Raw genomic sequence first — 20,207 nt, 5'->3', positions numbered from 1 at the left:
TTGGGTTGTTTTTGGGGAGGTTTTGGGGTGTCTGAGGGGGTTTTGGGGGTTTTTGTGGTGTCTGGGGGCTTTTGGATTGGGGTTTGGGGGTGTCTGAGGGGTTTGGGGTTCTAGGGGTTTTTGGGGGTTGGGGTGTTGTTGGGGGTTTTGGGGGTTTTGGGGTGTTGGGGGTTTGGGGGGTTTTGGGGGGGTTTGCGGGGTTTTGGGGCACATGAGGGGTTTTGGGGTGTCTAAGGTGGTTTTGGGGGGCTTGGGGGGTTTGGGGGTGTCTGAGGTGGTTTTGGGGTGTCTGAGGGGGTTTTGGGGGTGTTTGGGGAAGTCCCTGAAGGAAACCAAGATGGCGGCGAGCCAATATGGTGGCCTAGCAACCAAGGAGGCTCCTTAGCAACGGGGCCTAGCGCTCCCCCCAAAGCCTGAGCTCAGTTTTGGGGGGTTAAAGCGCCCTCCCCGCCCAGGATTTTGGGGTGTCCCTTTGGGATTTCGAGATGTCCCTTTGGGATTTCAAGGTATCCTTGTGGGATTTTGGGGTCCCTTCTCAGATTTTGGGGTGTCCCTGTGGGATTTCGAGGTCCCCCCCATGGATTTTGGGATGTCCCCATAGATTTTGGGGTGCCCCCCTCAGATTTCAGGGTGTCCCAGGGATTTGGGGTGTCCCGGTGGGATTTCAGGTGTCCCTTTGGGATTCTGGGGTCCCTCCTCAGATTTTGAGGTGTCCCGGGATTTTGGGGTGTCCCGGTGGGATTTCCGGGTGCCCCTGTGAAATTTTGGGATGTCCCTGTGGGATTTCGGGGTGTGCCTTTGGGATTTCGAGGTCCCCCCGGATTTCAGGGTCCCTTTGGGATTTTTGGGTGCTCCCTGGGATTTTGGGGTGTCCCTGTGGGATTTCGGGGTCCCCCCGGTATTTCAGGGTGCCCCTGAGATTTCGGGGTATCCCTCTGGGATTTCAGGGTGTCCCTGTGGGATTTCGGCGTGCCCCCTCAGATTTTGGGGTGTCCCTGTGGGATTCCGGGGTGCCCCCTCGTATTCTGGGTGCCCCCGGGGTTTCGGGGCGCCCCGCGGGTGTCGGGGTTCCCCTCACCGAAGCTCTGCAGGCAGCCCCAGTAGCGCTGCTGGACGCTCAGCGTGCGGGCAATGCTGGCCAGGCCGCTGCGGTGGGGGGGGGGCACGGAGCTTTTGGGGCGCTGGGGGCACCCCCAAACTGCCCCCAGCGCCCCCACACTGCCCCCAGCACCCCCGGACCCCCCCGAGCTCCCCAAAACCCCCCAAATCCCCCCCAACCCGCCCCCGCACCCCTAATGGCTCCCCAAGGCCTCCAACCCCCCCAGGCCCCCCAAATCCCCCCAGCACCCCAAAACCCCCTAGCCCCCCCCCATCCCCCCCAAACCGCCCCCCGAGCCCCCTCACCTGGGGGTGGGGGCGATGGGCCCGAGGGGGTCCCCGGGGTCCCCCAGCAGGGTCCGCAGCACGGCCCCCACCCCCCCCGGGGACGCCCCCAAATCCGGCCCCCCCTGCGGAGAGCGGGGTCAGGGGGAGCCCGCGGAGCCCCCGCACGGGCGGCACGGGCCCCCAGCACCCCCAGAAACGGCAACAGCACCCCAAAACAACAGCACCAAAAAACAAACAGCACCCCAAAACAAACAGCACCCCACAAAACAAACAGCACCCCAAAACAAACAGCACCACAGAAACAGCACCCCAAAAACAAACAGCACCACAAAAACAGAAACAGCACCCCCAAAACAAACAGCACCCCAAAAACAAACAGCACCACAAAAAAACAGCACCCCAAAAACAAACAGCACCCCAAAACAAACAGCACCACAAAAACAAACAGCACCCCAAAACAAACAGCACCCCAAAACAAACAGCACCACAGAAACAGAAACAGCACCACAGAAACAGAAACAGCACCCCAAAACCAAACAGCACCCCCAAAACAAACAGCACCCCAAAACAAACAGCACCACAAAAACAAACAGCACCACAAAACAAACAGCACCCCAAAACAAACAGCACCACAAAAACAGCACCCCCAAAACAAACTGCACCCCAAAAACAAACAGCACCACAAAACAAACAGCACCACAGAAACAGCACCCCAAAACCAGCTCCCCAAAAACAAACAGCACCCCAAACAGCCCAGAAACAAACAGCCCCAAAACAGCCCCCCAAAACAGCCCCCCAAAAACAGCCCCCCAAAAAAGCCCCAAAACCAAACAGCCCCCCAACACAGCCCTAAAAACCACCCCAAAACAGCCCCCCAAAACCAGCTCCCAAAAACAGCACCAAAAACATAAACAGCACCCCCAAACAGCCCAGAAACAAACAGCCCCAAAACAGACCCCAAAAACAGCACCCCAAAAATAGCCCCAAAACCAAACAGCCCCAAAACAGCCCCCCAAAAACAGCCCCTCCAAAACAAACAGTTCGCCCAAAAATAGCCCCCAAAGAAACACCCCAAAACCAAACAGCTCCCCAAAACCAAACAGCCCCCCAAAACCAAAAGCCCCCCAAAACCAGCCTCCAGAATCAGCCCCCCCAAAAACAGCCCTCCAAAACAAACAGCCCCCCAAAACACACAGCCCCCAAAACACACAGCCCCCCAAAACAAGCAGCCCCAAAACTACCCCTAGAACTGCCCAAGCTGCCCCCAAAACAACCCCAAAACAGCCCCCAAATACCCCACACAGCCCTATAGCCCCCATAGCCCTATAGCGCCCGCACCTCTAACCCCTACAGCTCCGCCCCATAGCCCCTGTAGCCCTATAGCTCTCACCCCTACAGCCCCTACAGCCCCCTTACCCCACATCCCCTATAGCCCCCATATCCCCCATACCCCCACACCCCCACATCCCCTATAGCCCCCATATCCCCCATACCCCCACAGCCCCCTTACCCCACATCCCCTACAGCCCCCATCCCCCCAGAGCCCCCATTCTCCCTCTATCCCCTATATTCCCTACATCCCCCACACCCCTATATCCCCCATATATCCCCCATATCCCCCATACCCACCATAGCCCCTGTAGCCCCCACACCCCTGTTCTCCCCTCTATCCCCTATAGCCCCCATACCCCCGCACCCTCCACATCCCCTCTATCCCCTCTATACCCCCCACACCCCCATATCCTCGATACACGCCCTGTATCCCCCACACCCCTATATTCCCTATATCCCCCACACCTCTATACCCCCTATATCCCCTATACATCCCCTCTATGCCCTGTGTGTTTCCCATACGGCCCTATATCCCTATATCCCCCACACCCCCCCACATCCCCTACACCCCCACACCCCTATATCCCCTATACATCGCCTCTATGCCCTGTATGTTTCCCATACATGCCCTATATCCCCATATGACCACATCCCCTACATCCCCCACACCCCTATATCTCCTATATATCCCCCATATGACTGATATCCCCCATACTCCTATATCCCCTATACACCCCCTATATCCCCCACACCCCTATATCCCCTACACCCTCCCATTCCCCCTATATCCCCCATACATCTCCTATACCTCCCTATACCCCCCTACACCCCCCTATACCCCCCTATATCCCCCATACATCCCCTGTACATCCCCTATACCCCCCTATACCACCTATAGCCCCCTATACCCCCTATATCCCCCATACATCCTCTATACCCCCTATACCCCCCTATACCCCCCATACATCCCCTATATCCCTCATACATCCCCCCTACACCCCCTATATCCCCCACACATCCCCTATACCCCCTATACCCCCCATACATCCTCTATATCCCCTATACCCCGCACACCATCCCCCATATCCCCTATAGCCCCTATATCCCCCCCCTATATCCCTATACCCCCATACATCCCCATACCCCCTATATCCCCCACACATCCTCTATACCCCTATACCCCCTATATCCCCATACCCCCTATACCCCCACCCCCACACATCCCCTATATCCCCTACACCCCCTGTGCCCCCCGCACCTGCAGCAGCAGCAGCAGCCGCCCCCGGGCCAGCGCCGAGAGCAGGTGGGTGAGCAGAGAGAACCCGGCCGGGGACACGCCCAGGGCGCCCTGGGGGCACCAGAGACCCCATAGAGACCCCATAGAGACCCTATAAAGACCCCTATAGAGACCCCATAGAGACCCCATAGAGACCCCATAGAGACCCCATAGAGACCTTATAGAGACCCTATAGAGACCCTATAGAGACCTTATAGAAACCCTATAGAGGCACTAGAGACACCCCCAGGGCCGAGAGCAGGTGGGTGAGCAGAGAGAACCCGGCCGGGGACACGCCCAGGGCGCCCTATAGGGATCAGAGACCCCATAGAGACCCCATAGAGACCCCATAGAGACCCTATAGAGGACCCCACAGAGACACTATAGAAACCCTATAGAGACCTTATAGACACCCCATAGAGACCCCATAGAGACCCTATAGAGACCCTAGAGACACCCCCAGGGCGCCCTATAGGGACCAGAGACCCCATAGGGACCCTATACAGACCCTATAAAGACCCTATAGAGACCCTATAGAGACACTATAAAGAGCCTATAGAGACCCTACAGACACCCTATAGGGCACCCTATAGGGACACTACAGATACCCTATAGAGACCCTACAGACACCCCAGGGCACTCTGTGGGACCAGAGACCCTATGGGGACACTATAGATACCCTATAGAGACCCTACAGACACCCCCAGGGCGCCCTATAGGGACCAGAGACCCTATAGAGACACTGTAGAGACCCCCAGGGCACCCCATAGGGATCAGAGACCCCATAGGGACCCTAGAGACACCCCCAGAGCACCCTATGGGGGTCAGAGAGCCTATAGGGACCTATAGGGACCCTGTAGGGACCAGAGACCCCCAGGGCGCCCTATGGGGATCAGACACACTGTAGGGACACTATAGGGACCCCCAGGGCACCCTATAGGGATCAGAGAGCCTATAGGGACCCCATAGGGACCCTTCAGACCCCCAGGGAGCCCTGTGGGGATCGGGAACCCTATAGAGACACAATAGTGACACTACGGGGACCAGAGAACCTATGGGGACCCCATAGGGACCCTACAGACACCCCCAGGGAGCCCTGTGGGGACACAGGGACCCTACAGGGGCACTAGAGGGACCCTAGAGACCCCCAGGGACCCTATGGGGACTAGAGACCCTACAGAGACACCCTAGGGACCCTATAGACTCCCAGAGAGCCCTATGGGGATCACAGACCCTATAGAGACCCCACAGAGCCCCCCAGCACCCCCCAAACCCCCCAGCCCCCCCGTACCCCCAAATCCTCCAGCGAAGCCTCGACCAGGACGAGCTGGGGCTGGAACTGAGGGGACACCACGGGGTCAGGGAGGGGACCCCAAACCCCACACAGACCCCAAAATCACACACAGACCCCAAACCCCAAACCCCACACACAGACCCCAAAATCACATACAGACCCCAAACCCCCACACAGACCCCAAATACCCCACAGGGACCCCAAAACCCCACACAGACCCCAAAATCACATACAGACCCCAAAACCCCACACAGACCCCAAAATCACATACAGGACCCCAAAACCCCACAGGGACCCCAAACCCCCACAGGGACCCCAAACCCACAGGGTCAGGGGAGGGGACCCCAAACCTGCAGGGACCTGAAATCCCCCACAGGGACCCCAAACTCCCCCAAAGGGACCCCAAACCCCCACAGAGAGACCCCAAACCCACAGAGACCACAAACCCACAGGGACCCCAAAATCCCCACAGGGACCCCAAACCTACACAGGGACCCCTAACCCACACACAGGGATCCCAAAACCACAGGACCCCAAACCTGCAGGGACCCCAAACCCACACAGGGACCCCTATCACCCCCAAAACGACCCCAAAACCACAAGGACCCCAAACCCCCATGGACCCCAAACCCACACAGGGACGCCAAACCCACCCAGGAACCCCAAACCCACAGGGACCCCAAACCCACAGGGACCCCAAACCCACACAGAGCCCCCAAAATCCCCCCAGTGACCCCGCCCCCACCTGCAGGCCGATGGGCAGCAGGATGTTGAAGGCGGCGGCGGCGAAATCGCCATCGGTGACAGCGGCCTGGGGACAGCGGGGCCATGCAGAGCCTGAGGGGCCCTACAGGGACCCTACAGAGCCCTACAGAGCCCTACAGGGACCCTATACAGCCCTACAGAGCCCTACAGGGACCCTATAGAGCCCCATGGACCCCCTGGGGACAGCGGGGCCATGCAGAGCCTGAGGGGCCCTACAGGCACCCTACAGAGCCCTACAGAGCCCTACAGGGACCCTATAGAGCGCCCTACAGAACCCTACAGGGACCCTACAGAGCCCTACAGGGACCCTACAGAGCCCTATAGAGCCCTACAGGGACCCTATAGAGCCCTATGGACCCCCTGGGGACACTGGGACCCTATAGAGACCTGGGGACCCTATAGAGCCCTACAGAGCCCTATAGAGCCCCTAGGAACCCTATAGAGCCCTACAGACCCCTAGAGAGCCCCTAGGGACCCTATAGAGCCCTACAGAGCCTCTGGGGATCCTACGAACCCCCAGGAACCCTATAAACCCCTACAGACCTGCTGAGGGCCAGCCCTAAAGAGCCCTGTGGATAATTATCTATAGCCCCCCCCCCCTATAGCCCCATATAGCCCCCTGCCCCTATAGCCCCCTATAGCCCCCACCCCTATAACCCCATATAGCCCCCCCCCACCATAACCCCCTGTAGCCCCCCACCCCTATAGCCCCCTATAGCCCCCCACCCCTATAGCCCCCTATAGCCCCCACCCCTATAACCCCCTATAGCCCCCACCCCTATAGCCCCCTATAGGCCCCCACCATAAACCCATATAGCCCCCACCCCCATAACCCCATATAGCCCCCACCCCTATAGCCCCCTATAGGCCCCCACCATAACCCCCTATAGCCCCCACCCCTATAACCCCATATAGCCCCCCTGCCCTATAATCCCCTACAGCCCCTGCCCCTATAGTCCCTTAAGCCCCTCCTCTAACTCCCTATAGCCCCCTCATTCCCTATAGCCCCCATGTCCTCTAAAGCCCCACACCCCAACAGCTCCTCCCTGTGTGCTACATCCCCTATAAACCCTCCAAACTGCACAGCCCCATACCCTGCCCCTATAGCCCCAAAACCTGCCCCTACAGCTCCTGTCCCTATAGCCCTGCCCCTATAGCCCCATAACCTGCCCCTATAGCCCTGCCCCTATAGCCCCAAAACCTGCCCCTATAGCCGTGCCCCTATAGCCCCCCCCTATAACCTGCCCCTACAGCCCCTGTCCCTATAGCCCTGCCCCTATAGCCCCATAACCTGCCCCTATAGCCCTGCCCCTATAGCCCTGCCCCTATAGCCCCATAACCTGCCCCTACAGCCCCTGTCCCTATAACCCCATAATCTGTAACTATAGGGCCCTACAAGGCCCCTGTAGGGCCCCTGTAACCTGCCCCCACATCCCCTATAGACCCCATATGTCCCTGCTCTCCCTGTAGGGCCCCTGTAACCTGCCCCCACATCCCCTATAGACCCCATATGTCCCTGCTCTCCCTGTAGGGTCCCTGTAACCTGCCCCCACATCCCCTATAGACCCCATATGTCTCTGCTCTCAGTGCAGCTCCACACTGAACCCCGATATAGCTCCTATAGATCTCATATGAATCCTCTATGTGACCCCTACAAATCCCCTATAGATGCCCGATACAATCTACAGGTACCTGTTCGCAGCACAGCTCCATGCTAGACCCTTTCCATATGTATCCCCTATAAATCCCCTCCACAGATCCTATAAATCTCCCGTAGATCCCCTATACATCCCATATGTACCTGTTCCTCCCAGTGCAGCTCCACACTGAACCCCCCTCCATCCTCTACAGATCCCCTATAGAATCCATACGTACCTGTTCCCATTACAGCTGCACACTGAACCCCTATAGATTCCCTATAGATCTCCTATAGATCCCCTATAGATCCCCTATAGAATCCATACGTACCTGTTCCCATTGCAGCTCCACACTGAACCCCCATAAAGCCCCTACAGATCCCCTATAAATCCCCTACAGATCCCCTACAGATCCCCTATAGATCCCCCATAGATCCCCTATAGATCCCCTATGCAATCCATACCTGTTCCCAGTGCAGCTCCACACTGAACCCCTATAAATCCCCTATAGATCCCCTATAAATCCCCTATAGATTCCCTATAAATCCCCCATAAATCCCCTATAAATCCCCCATAGATCCCCTACAGATCCCCCATAGATTCCCTATAAATCCCCTATAGATCCCCTATAGATCCCCCATATCCCCCACACTCACCTGTTCCCAGTGCAGCTCCACACTGAATCCCCTCTCCAGGTCCGTCCCCGGCGCTCGGGGGCGGCTCCCGGCCCCGCTGGGCCCCGAAGTACAGAACACTGGGGAGAGACCAGTACGGACTGGTATGGACCAGTATGGACCAGTACGGACCAGTACGGACCAGCATGGACCAGTACGGACTGGTATGGACCAGTATGGACCAGTATGGACCAGTACGGACCAGTATGGACCAGTATGGACCAGTACGGACCACTACGGACTGGTATGGACCAGTATGGACCAGTATGGACCAGTACGGACCAGTATGGACCAGTATGGACCAGTATGGACCAGTATGGACCAGTATGGCCAGTATGGACCAGTATGGCCAGTATGGACCAGTATGGACCAGTATGGCCAGTACAGACCAGTATGGCCAGTACGGACCAGTATGGACCAGTACGGACCGGTATGGACCAGTATGGACCAGTATGGCCAGTACGGACCAGTATGGACTGGTGTGGACCAGTATGGACCAGTATGGACCAGTATGGACCAGTATGGCCAGTACGAACCAGTATGGACCAGTACGGACCGTATGGACCAGTATGGACCAGTATGGCCAGTACGGACCAGTACGGACTGGTATGGACCAGTATGGACCAGTATGGACCAGTATGGACCAGTATGGACTGGTGTGGACCAGTATGGACCAGTATAAACCAGTATGGACCAGTACGACCAGTATGGACCAGTATGCACCAGTATAAACCAGCACAGACCAGTACGGACCAGTACGGACCAGTACGGAGCAGTATAGACCAGTATGGACCGGTATGGACCAGTACGGACCAGTATGGCCCCCAGCGCTCCCAGTATGGCCCCAGCACTCCCAGTATGGCCCCAGTGCTCCCAGTATGGCCCCAGCGCTCCCAGTATGGCCCCAGTGCTGCCCCCAGTGCTCCCAGTATGGCCCCAGTGCTCCCAGTATGGCCCCAGCGCTCCCAGTATGGCCCAGTGCTCCCAGTATGGCCCCAGCACTCCCAGTATGGCCCAGTGCTCCCAGTATGGCCCCAGCACTCCCAGTATGGCCCCAGTGCTCCCAGTATGGCCCCAGTGCTGCCCCCAGTGCTCCCAGTATGGCCCCAGTGCTCCCAGTATGGCCCCCAGCTCCCAGTATGGCCCCAGTGCTCCCAGTATGGCCCCAGCACTCCCAGTATGGCCCAGTGCTCCCAGTATGGCCCCAGCACTCCCAGTGCTCCCAGTGCTCCCAGTATGGCCCCAGTGCTCCCAGTATGGCCCCAGCGCTCCCAGTATGGCCCCAGTGCTGCCCCCAGTGCTCCCAGTAGGGCCCCCAGCGCTCCCAGTATGCCCCCAGTACTCCCAGTATGGCCCCAGAGCTCCCAGTATGGCCCCAGTGCTCCCAGTATCCCCAGTACCCACCTGGGGTCCTCCTGGAAGATCCGGGCCAGGCTCGGCCCGGGCCGGGGGCTCCAGTCCACGATCAGGACCCTGGGGGGGGCAGGGCTGGGACCCCAAACACCCCAAAAACACCCCAAAAACACCCCAAACACCCCAAAAACACCCCAAACCCCCCCAAACCAACACCCCAAACACCCCAAACACGCCTGGGACCCCAAAACACCCCAAACACCCCCAGACACCCCAAAATACCCCAAACCCACCCCCAAATCCCCCAGACTGGGACCCAATGTCAGGGGCTGCAGCGACCCCCCAATTCCCCCCAGGACCTCCCCCATTGGTGCCCCCTGTTGATGCCCCCCCGTTCTTGCCCCCTCCCCGTTGTTGCCCCCGTTGTTGCCCCTCCCCCATTATTGCCCCCCCATTGTTGTTGCCCCTCCCCCTTTTTTGCCCCCTCCCCGTTGTTGCCCTCCCCATTGTTGCCCCCCCGTTGCTGCCCCCGTTGTTGCCCCCCCGTTGTTGCCCCCTCCCCGTTGTTGCCCCCCCGTTATTGCCCCCGTTGTTGCCCCCCCCCGCTGTTGCCCCCCTCACCGCTGCACCCCGAGCTGTTTCTGCGCCACCCGGGCGGCCACGGCCGCGGGCTGGGGGGTCCTGGGGGTCCTGGGGGCTGCAGAGACACCGGAGAGACCCTGAGGGTCCAGAGGGCACCCCAGAGACCCCACAGACCCCTGAGGGACCCCATAGACCCCATGGGACCCCACAGACCCCTGAGGGACCCCACAGACCCCTGAGGGTCCAGAGGGCACCCCAGAGACCCCACAGACCCCCATGGGACCCCACAGACCCCCATGGGACCCCACAGACCCCTGAGGGACCCCATAGACCCATGTGGGACCCTATAGAACCCTGTGGGACCCCACAGACCCCTGAGGGACCCCACAGACCCCTGAGGGTCCATAGGGCACCCCAGAGACCCCACAGACCCACGTGGGACCCCACAGACCCCCATGGAACCCCACAGACCCCTATAGACCGCTATGGACCCCCACAAAACCCCTCAACTCCCACAGACCCCATAGGGACCCCACCCCAACCCTATGGACCCCCCGAACCCCTCCACAGCCCTATGGGCCCTCACAGGGACCCCAAACCCCATCGGGACCCCGTAGGGACCCCCCCAAACCCACACAGGGACCCCAAACCCCATAGGGACCCCAAACCCCATCGGGACCCCATGGGGACCCCCCAAACCCACACAGGGACCCCAAACCCCATCGGGACCCCCCCCAACCCCTTACAGAGCCCAGCAACCCCCCCGACCCTACAGACCCCATGGGACCCCCCACCCCCAAACCCCCCAGACCCTTTTACCACCCTGAGCCTCATTGTGACGCCCCCGTACCCCGTTTCTGCCCCCCTGTACCCCATTTCCCCCCCCATACCCCGTTTTTGCCCCCCATACCTGATCAAAGCCCCCCTATACCCCCCGTACCCCATTTCCCACCCCGGACCCTGTTCCCCCCCATTTCTGCCCCTCCGTACCCATTTCTGCCCCCCTGTACCCCACTTTTACCCCCGTACCCCGTTATTCCCCCCCTGTACCTGATCAGGGCCACCCTGTACCCCCTTATACCCCATTCCTCCCCCCGTACCCCGTTTTTACCCCCCCCCATATCCCCGTATTTTTCCCCTCCTGTACCTGATTAGAGCACCCCCATACACCATTTTTACCCCCACACCCCATTTTACCCCCCGTACCCCATTTTTCCCCCCGTACCCTGTTTTGCCCCCGTATCCCATTTTGCCCCCATATCCCATTCCCCGTACCCGCTTCCATCCCCGCACCCCCGTTCCAGCCCCCCCACCCGTTTTTTTCCCACACCCCATTTTCGCCCCCCGTACCCCGTTTTTGCCCTGCGGCCCCTTTTACCCCCCATACCCCATTTTCCCCGGGCACCCATTTCCCCGCGTACCCGTTTTTGGGGGGCCCCCCAACATCCCCGTACCCCCACGTTACCCCCGGCGGCCCCCCGCTGTACCTGATGAGCGCCCCGCATCGGGGGCCCCCAGCAGCGGCCCCAGCACCCGTCAGCGGCCCCCGAAACGGGGGCCCCGACACCCTGGGGGACCCCAACGTCAATCAGGGGGGAACCCCGAAATCAGGGGAACCCCAAAATCAGGGGGGGACCCCGAAATCAGGGGGGGATCCCGAATTCGGGGGGGAACCCCGACATCCATCGGGGGGAACCCCAATATCAGGGGGGGAACCCCGAAACCCCAACATCAGGAGGGGAACCCCGAAATCAGGGGGGGCCCTGAGACACCCTGGGGGACCCCAACACCCATCAGGGGGACCCCAAAATCGGGGGGGAACCCCAACATCAGGGGTGAACCCCAAAATCGGGGGGGGGGGTCCCGAAATCAGGGGGGAACACCAACATCGGGGGAGGAATCCCGGATTCAGGGGGGAACCCCGACATCCTTCGGGAGGAACCCCAACATCGGGGGGAACCCAAAATCACGGGGGAACCCAAGACCCCCTGAGGGCACCCCAAAATGGGGGGGGAACCCCAAAATCGGGAGGAGCCCCTTAAAATCACGGGGGCCCTGAGACCCCTGGGGCACCCCAAAATAGGGGGGCCCCGAGCCCCACCCCACGGGACACCCCAAAATCAGGGGGAACCCCAAAATCAGAGGGGGCACCGAGACCCCCTGGGGGACCCCAACGTCAATCGGGGAGGAACCCCGAAATCGGAGGGGAACCCCGAAATCGGGGGGGGCCAACATCCATCAGGGGGGAACCCCGAGCCCCCCATGGGAACCCCAACATCCATCGGGGGGGAACCCCAATATCAGGGGGGATCCCGAAATCAGGGGGGAACCTGAGCCCCCCTGGGACACCCCAAAACCAGGGGGGGAACCCCAAAATCGGGAGGGGCACCTCAAAATCAGGGGGGGCCCAAAATAGGGGAGGGGGCCTCAAATGGTGGGGGGAGAACACCCCAAAAATGGGACCTGAAATGCCCAGGGGAGACCCCAAAACCTCAGGGGGAGATGCAGGGGATGGGGGGGCCTGAACGGCACGGGGGGACCCCAAAACCCACAGGGGGACCCCAAAACCCCCACGGGAGGAACCTGGAATTGGGGGAGACCCCAAAACCCCCATGGAGACCCCAAACCCCCTCTGGAAAGGACCCAGAGTCAGGGGGACCCCAAAACCCCACGGAGGAGCCCCCAAAACCTTGGGGGGGAACCCCAAAACTGCCCAGGGACCTCCCAGGTGTCCAGGGGGACCCCAAAACCCACAGGGGGCCCCCAAACCCCTCCCTGGGGGTCCCTGGAGGATGGAAAGGGACCCCAAACCCCACCCCGGGGGTCTCAGGGATTTGGGGACCCCCCGTGACCTCAAACCCCCCCCGGGGGTCTCAGGGATTTGGGGACCCCCCGTGACCCCGCCACCGGGGGGCGCTCACCGCGCTGGGGCTCTCGGGGGGCTCCAGCTTCGCCACGAACGAGGGGCTGGGGGACCCCAAAACCACCCTGAGGGGCCGGCCCGGGGTGCCCAGAGCCCCCCAAAATCCTGGGGGAACCCCGGGGCTCCCCAGCCTCCCCACAGGGACCCCCAAAACCCCAGAGAGACCCCAAACCCTACACAGACCCCCCCAAACCCCACAGGAACCCCCCCAAACCCCCCCAGACCTCTCAGTGCTCCCCCAAATCATCCCGAGCCCCCTCAAACCTCCCCCAAATCCCCTCAGCTCCCCCAAATCCCCTGAAATCCCCCCAAATCCCCCCAAAATCACTCAGAGCCCCCTCAACCCCCCCAGTTCCCCCAAATCCCTTACAACTCCCCTCGAGTCTCCCCCAGATCCCCCCCCAACCCCCAAATCCCCTCTGGAACCTCCCCCAAATCCCCCAAATCCCCTCAAACCCCCCCAAAAACCCCAAATCGCCCCAAATCCCCTCTGGAACCTCCCCCAAATCCCCTCAACCCCCCACCAAAAACCCCAAATCTCCTCTCAATCCTCCCCAAATCCCCCAAATCTTCTCAAATCCCCCTAAACCCCCCAATCCCCTCTCGAACCTCCCCAATTTTCCCCAAATCCCACCCCCCAAATCTCCTCTCAAGCTTCCCCCAAATGCCCCCAAATTCTCCAAATCCCCCCAAATCCCCGCCCCCAAATTCTCCAAATCCCCCCAAATCCCAAAGAGACCCCCCAAATCCCCGCCCCCCAAATTCTCCAATTCTCCCCCCCAAATCCCCCAATTCCCCAAATCCCCCCCAAATCCCCCCAATTCCCCAAATCCCCCAAATCCCCAAATTCCCCCAAATCCCCCCAAATTCTCCAAATCCCCCCAAATCCCCCAAATCCCTCAGAAACACCCCCCAAATCCCCCCAAATCCCAAAGAGACCCCCCCAAATCCTCCCCCCCCAAATTCTCCAATTCTCCCCCCCATCCCCTCAAATCCCTCAGAAACACCCCCAAATTCCCCCAAACTCCCCAAATCCCCCAATTCCCCTCAAATCCCCCAAATCCCCCAAATCCCCCCAAATCCCCCAAATCCCCCAAATCCCCCCAAATCCCCAAATCCCCCAAACCCCCCGCACCCCCCGCTGCCCACCTGTGCACCAGCAGCAGCTCCTCGTCGCTGGCCGGGCGGCACTGGGGGGGGCACGGGGGGGTCAGGGGGTCCCCGGGATGGGCAGGGACCCCAAAAGGGGAGGGGGGACCCGGGCCGGCGCTCACCGGGACGGGCACGCAGCGCTGGAGCAGCTCCTGCAGCGCCGGGCACGCGGCAAGGCTGCGGGACACAGCGGCGTCGGGGGACCCCGAAATCACCCCCGGGGACCCCGAAATCACCCCCAGGGGGACCCCGAAATCACCCCCGGGGGCACCCCGAGGACCCCGAATCACCCCAGGGGCCCAGGGGCCACCCCAGGGGCAGGCACCCCGGGCCCCGAAATCACCCCAGGGACCCCGAAATAGCCAGGGGACCCCGAAATCACCCCCAGGGGACCCCGAAACAGCCAGGGGGACCCCGAAATCACCAGGGGACCCCAAAATAACCGGGGACCCCGAAATCACCCCGGGGGCCCCGAAATCACCCCAGGGACCCCGAATCACCCCCGAATCACCCCGGGGACCCCGAAATCACCCCGGCCCCTCCGGGGGACCCCGAAATCACCGGGGCGGGCGAAATCACCCCAGGGCCGCCCGACCCCAGGGGACCCCGGGGCACCGGGGACCCCGAAACACCCCGGGGCCCCGAAATCACCCCCAGGGGGACCCCGAAAACACCCAGGGGACCCCGAAATCACCAGGGGACCCCGAAATCACCCCCGGGGACTCCAAAACAGCCAGGGGACCCCCCAGCCCCGATACCCCAGGGCGAGGGACCCGAAATCACCAGGGGACCCCGAAATCACCCCGGGGCCGCAGGGGACCCCGAAATCACCCCCGGGCCCGAAATCACCCCAAATATCCAGGGGACCCCAAAACACCACGGGGGACCCCAAAAACGGGACAGCCAGGGGACCCCAAAATAACCGGGGGACCCCGAAATCACCCCGGGGACCCCGAAATCACCCGGGGCACCCCGAAATCACCAGGGGACCCCGAAATCACCCCCGGGCACCCCAAAATATCCCAGGGGACCCCAAAACACCACGGGGACCCCAAAAACAGCCAGGGGACCCCGAAATAACCGGGGGACCCCAAAATAACCGGGGGGTCCCAAAATCCCCAGTAGACCCCAAAAACTGCCCGGGGACCCCAAAATACCCCAGGGGACCCCAAAATAACCGGGGGACCCCAAAATAACCGGGGGGACCCCAAAAACAGCCAGGGGACCCCAGAAACACCCAGGTGACCCCAAAAACTGCCCGGGGACCCCAAAAACTGCCTGGGGAACCCCAAAATACCCAGGGCACCCCAAAATACCCAGGAGATCCCAAAATACCTCCCAGGGACCCCAAAATACCCCGGGGACCCCAAAATCCCCAGGGGACCCCAAAATCCCCAGGGGACCCCAAAAACACTCAGGGGACCCCAAAATACCCAGGGGACCCCAAAAACCCCAGAGACCCCAAACATCAGGGGAGACCCCAAAAATCCCCAGGGGACCCCAAAATACCCAGGGGACCCCGAAATCCCCCCCGGGAGTCCCAAAAACACCCAGGGGACCCCAAAACCCCCCCCGAGGACCCTAAACATCAGGGGAACCCCAAAAACACCCAGAGACCCCAAAATTCCCCCCGGGGACCCCAAAAACACCCAGGGGACCCCAAAAACCCCGGGAGGAACCCAAAGGTCAGGGGGAACCCCCGAGTTTAGGGGAGACCCCCCTGACCCCAAAATCCCCAGGGGAACCCAAAGGTCAGGGGGGACCCCAAAAAAAACCCCCGGGACCCCAAAACCCCGGGGGGACCCCAAAATCCCCAAAAAGACCCCGACATTTTGGGGGAGGGGATTTGGGGGATTTGGTGAAATTTGGGGTTTTAGGAGGTTTGGGGAATTTGGTGGAGTTTGCAGAATTTGGGGGATTTGGAGAAATTTGGGGAATTTGCTGAAATTTGGGGGATTTGAGGGATTTGAAGGATTTGGGGGATTTGGTGGAATTTGGGGGATTTGAGGGATTTGAAGGATTTGGGGGATTTGGTGGAATTTGGGGATTTGATAGGATTTGTAGAATTCAGGGGATTTCCAGACTCCGGAAGATTTGGGGGGGACTGGGGGGCTCCGGGGGATTTGTGGAGAATTTTGGGGGAATTTTGGGAAAATTTGGAGGATTTGGGGGGGATTTGGGGAATTCAGAGAAGATTTGGGGGATATTTGGGGGGGACTCAGGAGACATTTGGGGGCAGGATTTGGGGAATTCAGGAGATATTTTGGGGGAATTTTGGGGGGATTTTGGGGATTCAGGAAATATTTGGGGTGGGATTTGGAGGGGGATTCAGGGGATATTTGGGGTGGGATATTTGGGGATTCAGGGGATATTTGGGGGGGATTTTGGGCGGTATTTGGGGGATATTTGGGGTGGGATTTGGGGGATATTTGGGGTGAGATTTGGGGGATATTTGGGGGGGTATTTGGGGGATACTTGGGGTTTTTGGGGGATTCAGGGGTATTTGGGGTAATTTGGGGGAGGAGGGGTTTTGGGGATATTTGGGGTGGGATTTGGGAGATTGGGGGATATTTGGGGGATATTTGCGGTGCGATTTTGGAGGGATTCAAGGGATATTTGGGGTGAGATTTGGGGGATATTTGGGGTGGGATTTGGGGGATTCAGGGGATATTTGGGGGGGTATTTGGGGGATATTTGTTGGGGATTCAGGGGATATTTGGGAGATACTTGGGGTGGGATTTGGGGGATATTTGCGGGATATTTGGGGGATATTTGGGTGGGTATTTGGGGGTGTTTGGGGTGTTATTTGGGGGTGTCTGGGCTGTCCGTACCGTCCGTCCCCGGGCCCGTTCCCGTGCCCTCCATCTCTGACCAGCCCGGTCCCGGTGGGAGCTGCGGCCTCGGCCCCCAAATCCTGCTTGGCATGGGGGTCGGGGTCTGGGGGTCCTGGGACACCCCACCCCCCAGGAGCCCCCCCACCCCAAAGGGACCCCACAAAAAACCAGGGGGGCCCCCCCAAAGGGCTCCTGCTGTCCTGGGCCTTCACCACAAGGGGCCAAAATTTGGGGTACCCAGGACCCCCCCAATGACCCCAACACCGGGAGCGCCCCACCCAGAGCCCCCCAAACCCCATTTTTGGGGTCCCCCCCAGTTACCAGCTGCTGTAGCCCCAGCCCCCCCCAAAGCCCCCCATTTTTGGGGTCCCCGTTACAAGTGCTGTGGCGCTCCAGCCCCGCCCAGCCCCCATTTTTGGGAGTCCCCTCCCCCCGTTACCAGCTGCTGTAGCTCCGCCCCCAGCCCCCCCATGTCCCCGCGCCCCCCATTTTTGGGGTGTCCCCTCCCCCGTTACCAGCTGCTGTAGCTCCGCCCCCAGCCCCCCCCATGTCCCAGCCCCCCCCCATTTTTGGGGTGTCCCCTCCCCCGTTACCAGCTGCTGTAGCTCCGCCTCCAGCCCCGCCCTCCGGCCCCGCGCGCGCCCGCGCCGGCGCGCCTGGAACAGCGCCCCCTGCTGGGGGAGCCGCCGCCCCGCGCGGCCCTGGGCGGAGCCTCCGTCAGACACGCCCACGCAGGCCACGCCCACACAGACAGCACCCACGAACAACGCTCACCGACCACACCCACTTAAGCCCCGCCCATAACAAAACCCCACCCCCCGCTGAACCCTCAAGTACAATGGGAGGCGAGGCCCATAAGGCCACGCCCAATTAGGACACGCCCCCTCCGCACAGACCACGCCCACCCCCGTGGCAGCCACATGGAGCCCGGCGGTTTGGGCGTGCCCGCGCGGCCCCGCCCACCTGAAGCCCCGCCCCCCTCCGCGCGCGGACCCCGCTCCATATCGGGGCGCGGGGTCTCCGGCCACGCCCCATCAGGCTCCGCCCCCTGCCCCGCCCTGTGCTGGCCCCGCCCCTCTCACCATGGCAGCCGGGGGGGCTCTAGCGGCGCGCGGGGGGGGGCATCGCGGGGGCCTGGGGGGGGACACGGGTTAGGGACAGCGAGGGACAATGGGACACGGGTTAGGGACAGCGGGGACAATGGGGGACACGGGTTAGGGACAGTGCGGGGACAATGGGGGGGGACACGGGTTAGGGACAGTGGGGACAATGGGGGACACGGGTTAGGGACAGTGGGGGACAGTGGGGGGGGGACACGGGTTAGGGACAGTGGGGACAATGGGGGGGGACACGGGTTAGGGACAGTGGGGACAATGGGGGGACACGGGTTAGGGACAGTGGGGGACAATGCGGGGGATATGGGAGGACACGAGGGAGGGGACAATGGGGACAGAGCGGGGACAGAGCGGACACCGTGGGAGGATACCGGGGGACACGGGTCAGGGGACAATGGGGGACACCGGGGGGAACAGCGGGACAGCGGAGATGGACAGAATGGGACACCGGGGGGACACCGGGGGACACTGTGCGGGGACTGGGGGGACACGGGGCGGGGCACAGCGGGGCACAGCGGGGCACAGCGGGGCACACCGGGACATACCGGGACATACCGGGGCACACCGGGACATACCGGGGCATACCGGGGCACACCGGGGCACACCGGGCACATACCGGGGCACAGGGGCACACCGGGGCATACCGGGGCACAGCGGGGCACACCGGGGCACACCGCAGGGGGCACACACCACACGGATACCGGGGGCACAGCGGGGCACAGCGGGGCATACCGGGGCACAGCGGGGCACACCGGGGCACACCGGGGCACACCGGGACATACCGGGGCACAGCGGGGCACACCGGGGCACACCGGGACACAACCGGGGCACAGCGGGGCACACCGGGGCACACCGGGGCATACCGGGCATACCGGGGCACACCGGGGCACAGCGGGGCACACCGGGGATACCGGGATACCGGGCACACCGATACCGGGGCACAGCGGGGCACAGGGGCACAGCGGGGCACAGCGGGGCACACCGGGGGATACCGGGACACAGCGGGGCACACCAGGGCATACCGGGGCACAGCGGGGCACACCGGGGCACACCGGGGGATACCGGGACACAGCGGGGCACAGCGGGGGATACCGGGGCACAGCGGGGCGGGGCACAGCGGGACATACCGGGACATACCGGGGCATACCGGGGGCGGGCCCGGGACAGCGGGGGCGGGACGGGCGGGAAACAAACGGGGCCGGAGGGAGGGGCAGGGACGGGGCCGGGGGCTCCATGGGCCGGGGAGGGTCCGGGGGTCCTGGGGGGCTCCGGGGGGTCCCGGGGGGGCTCCGGAGGGGTTCGGGGGTCCCGGGGGGTCCCGGGGGGGCTCCGGAGGGGTTCGGGGGTCCCGGGCGGGGCCGGAGCCGCCTCACTCACCTGCAGCCCCGCGCGACGCTGGCGCGAGGCGCGCCGTGATGACGTCAAGAGCGGGCGGGGCAGGAGCGCGAGTAAGGGGCGTGGCCATGAGGGGGGCGTGGTTCAGCCGCGACTGGGCCGTGGCATGGCGAATGGCGGGGAGGGGCTTAAATGGGCGTGTCAGCGAAGGGCGTGGTCCAGTGGTGGGGCGGGGTTCAAATGAGGGGCGGGGCCTGGCGGGGCCGCCGCTTTACGGTCCGCCATGCTGCTTGTGCCCATGGGGGCCGCCATATTGCCCATGCCCCATGGAGGCCGCCATGTTGGTTGTGCCATGGAGGCCGCCATGTTGGTTGCCCTCATAGAGGGCGCCATATTGGCTGTGTTAATGGAGGCCGCCATATTGCCCATGCCCCATGGAGGCCGCCATCTTGGATCCAACCATTCGTTGTCCACGGTGGGGGAGCCCCTTTATTGAAGATTTCTGTGGTTCCCCCCAGACACCGCCCCCACCCGCCCCCCCCCCCAAAG

The 20,207-nt window shown here is 61.9% G+C and overlaps 1 protein-coding gene and 1 long non-coding RNA gene across 2 annotated transcripts; both read right to left on the bottom strand.

Moving 5' to 3' along the window:
• Positions 1–306: 306 nt before the first annotated feature.
• On the bottom strand, positions 307–12,227 carry LOC115916535 (collagen alpha-1(XII) chain-like). The gene is made up of 10 exons (XM_030970265.1): positions 12,187–12,227; positions 11,687–11,867; positions 10,339–10,414; positions 9,769–9,816; positions 8,347–8,444; positions 6,034–6,099; positions 5,286–5,333; positions 3,977–4,066; positions 1,405–1,508; positions 307–1,146 (listed from the first exon to the last, which is right to left on the bottom strand). The coding sequence occupies exons 1-10, from the start codon at positions 12,225–12,227 to the stop codon at positions 978–980; spliced, it is 921 nt and encodes a 306-aa protein (XP_030826125.1). The 3' UTR covers positions 307–977.
• Positions 12,228–14,358: 2,131 nt separating this feature from the next.
• LOC115916551 lies at positions 14,359–17,897 on the bottom strand. The gene is made up of 4 exons (XR_004061607.1): positions 17,802–17,897; positions 17,206–17,288; positions 14,497–14,551; positions 14,359–14,412 (listed from the first exon to the last, which is right to left on the bottom strand). It is a non-coding gene; the product is annotated as an uncharacterized LOC115916551 (long non-coding RNA).
• Positions 17,898–20,207: the final 2,310 nt, after the last annotated feature.

The sequence above is a fragment of the Camarhynchus parvulus genome, unplaced genomic scaffold (genome assembly GCF_901933205.1).
Source record: "Camarhynchus parvulus unplaced genomic scaffold, STF_HiC, whole genome shotgun sequence".
Taxonomy (NCBI): domain Eukaryota; kingdom Metazoa; phylum Chordata; class Aves; order Passeriformes; family Thraupidae; genus Camarhynchus; species Camarhynchus parvulus.
Note: the sequence above shows the minus strand (reverse complement) of the source record. Positions and strands in the feature narration are given on the sequence as shown.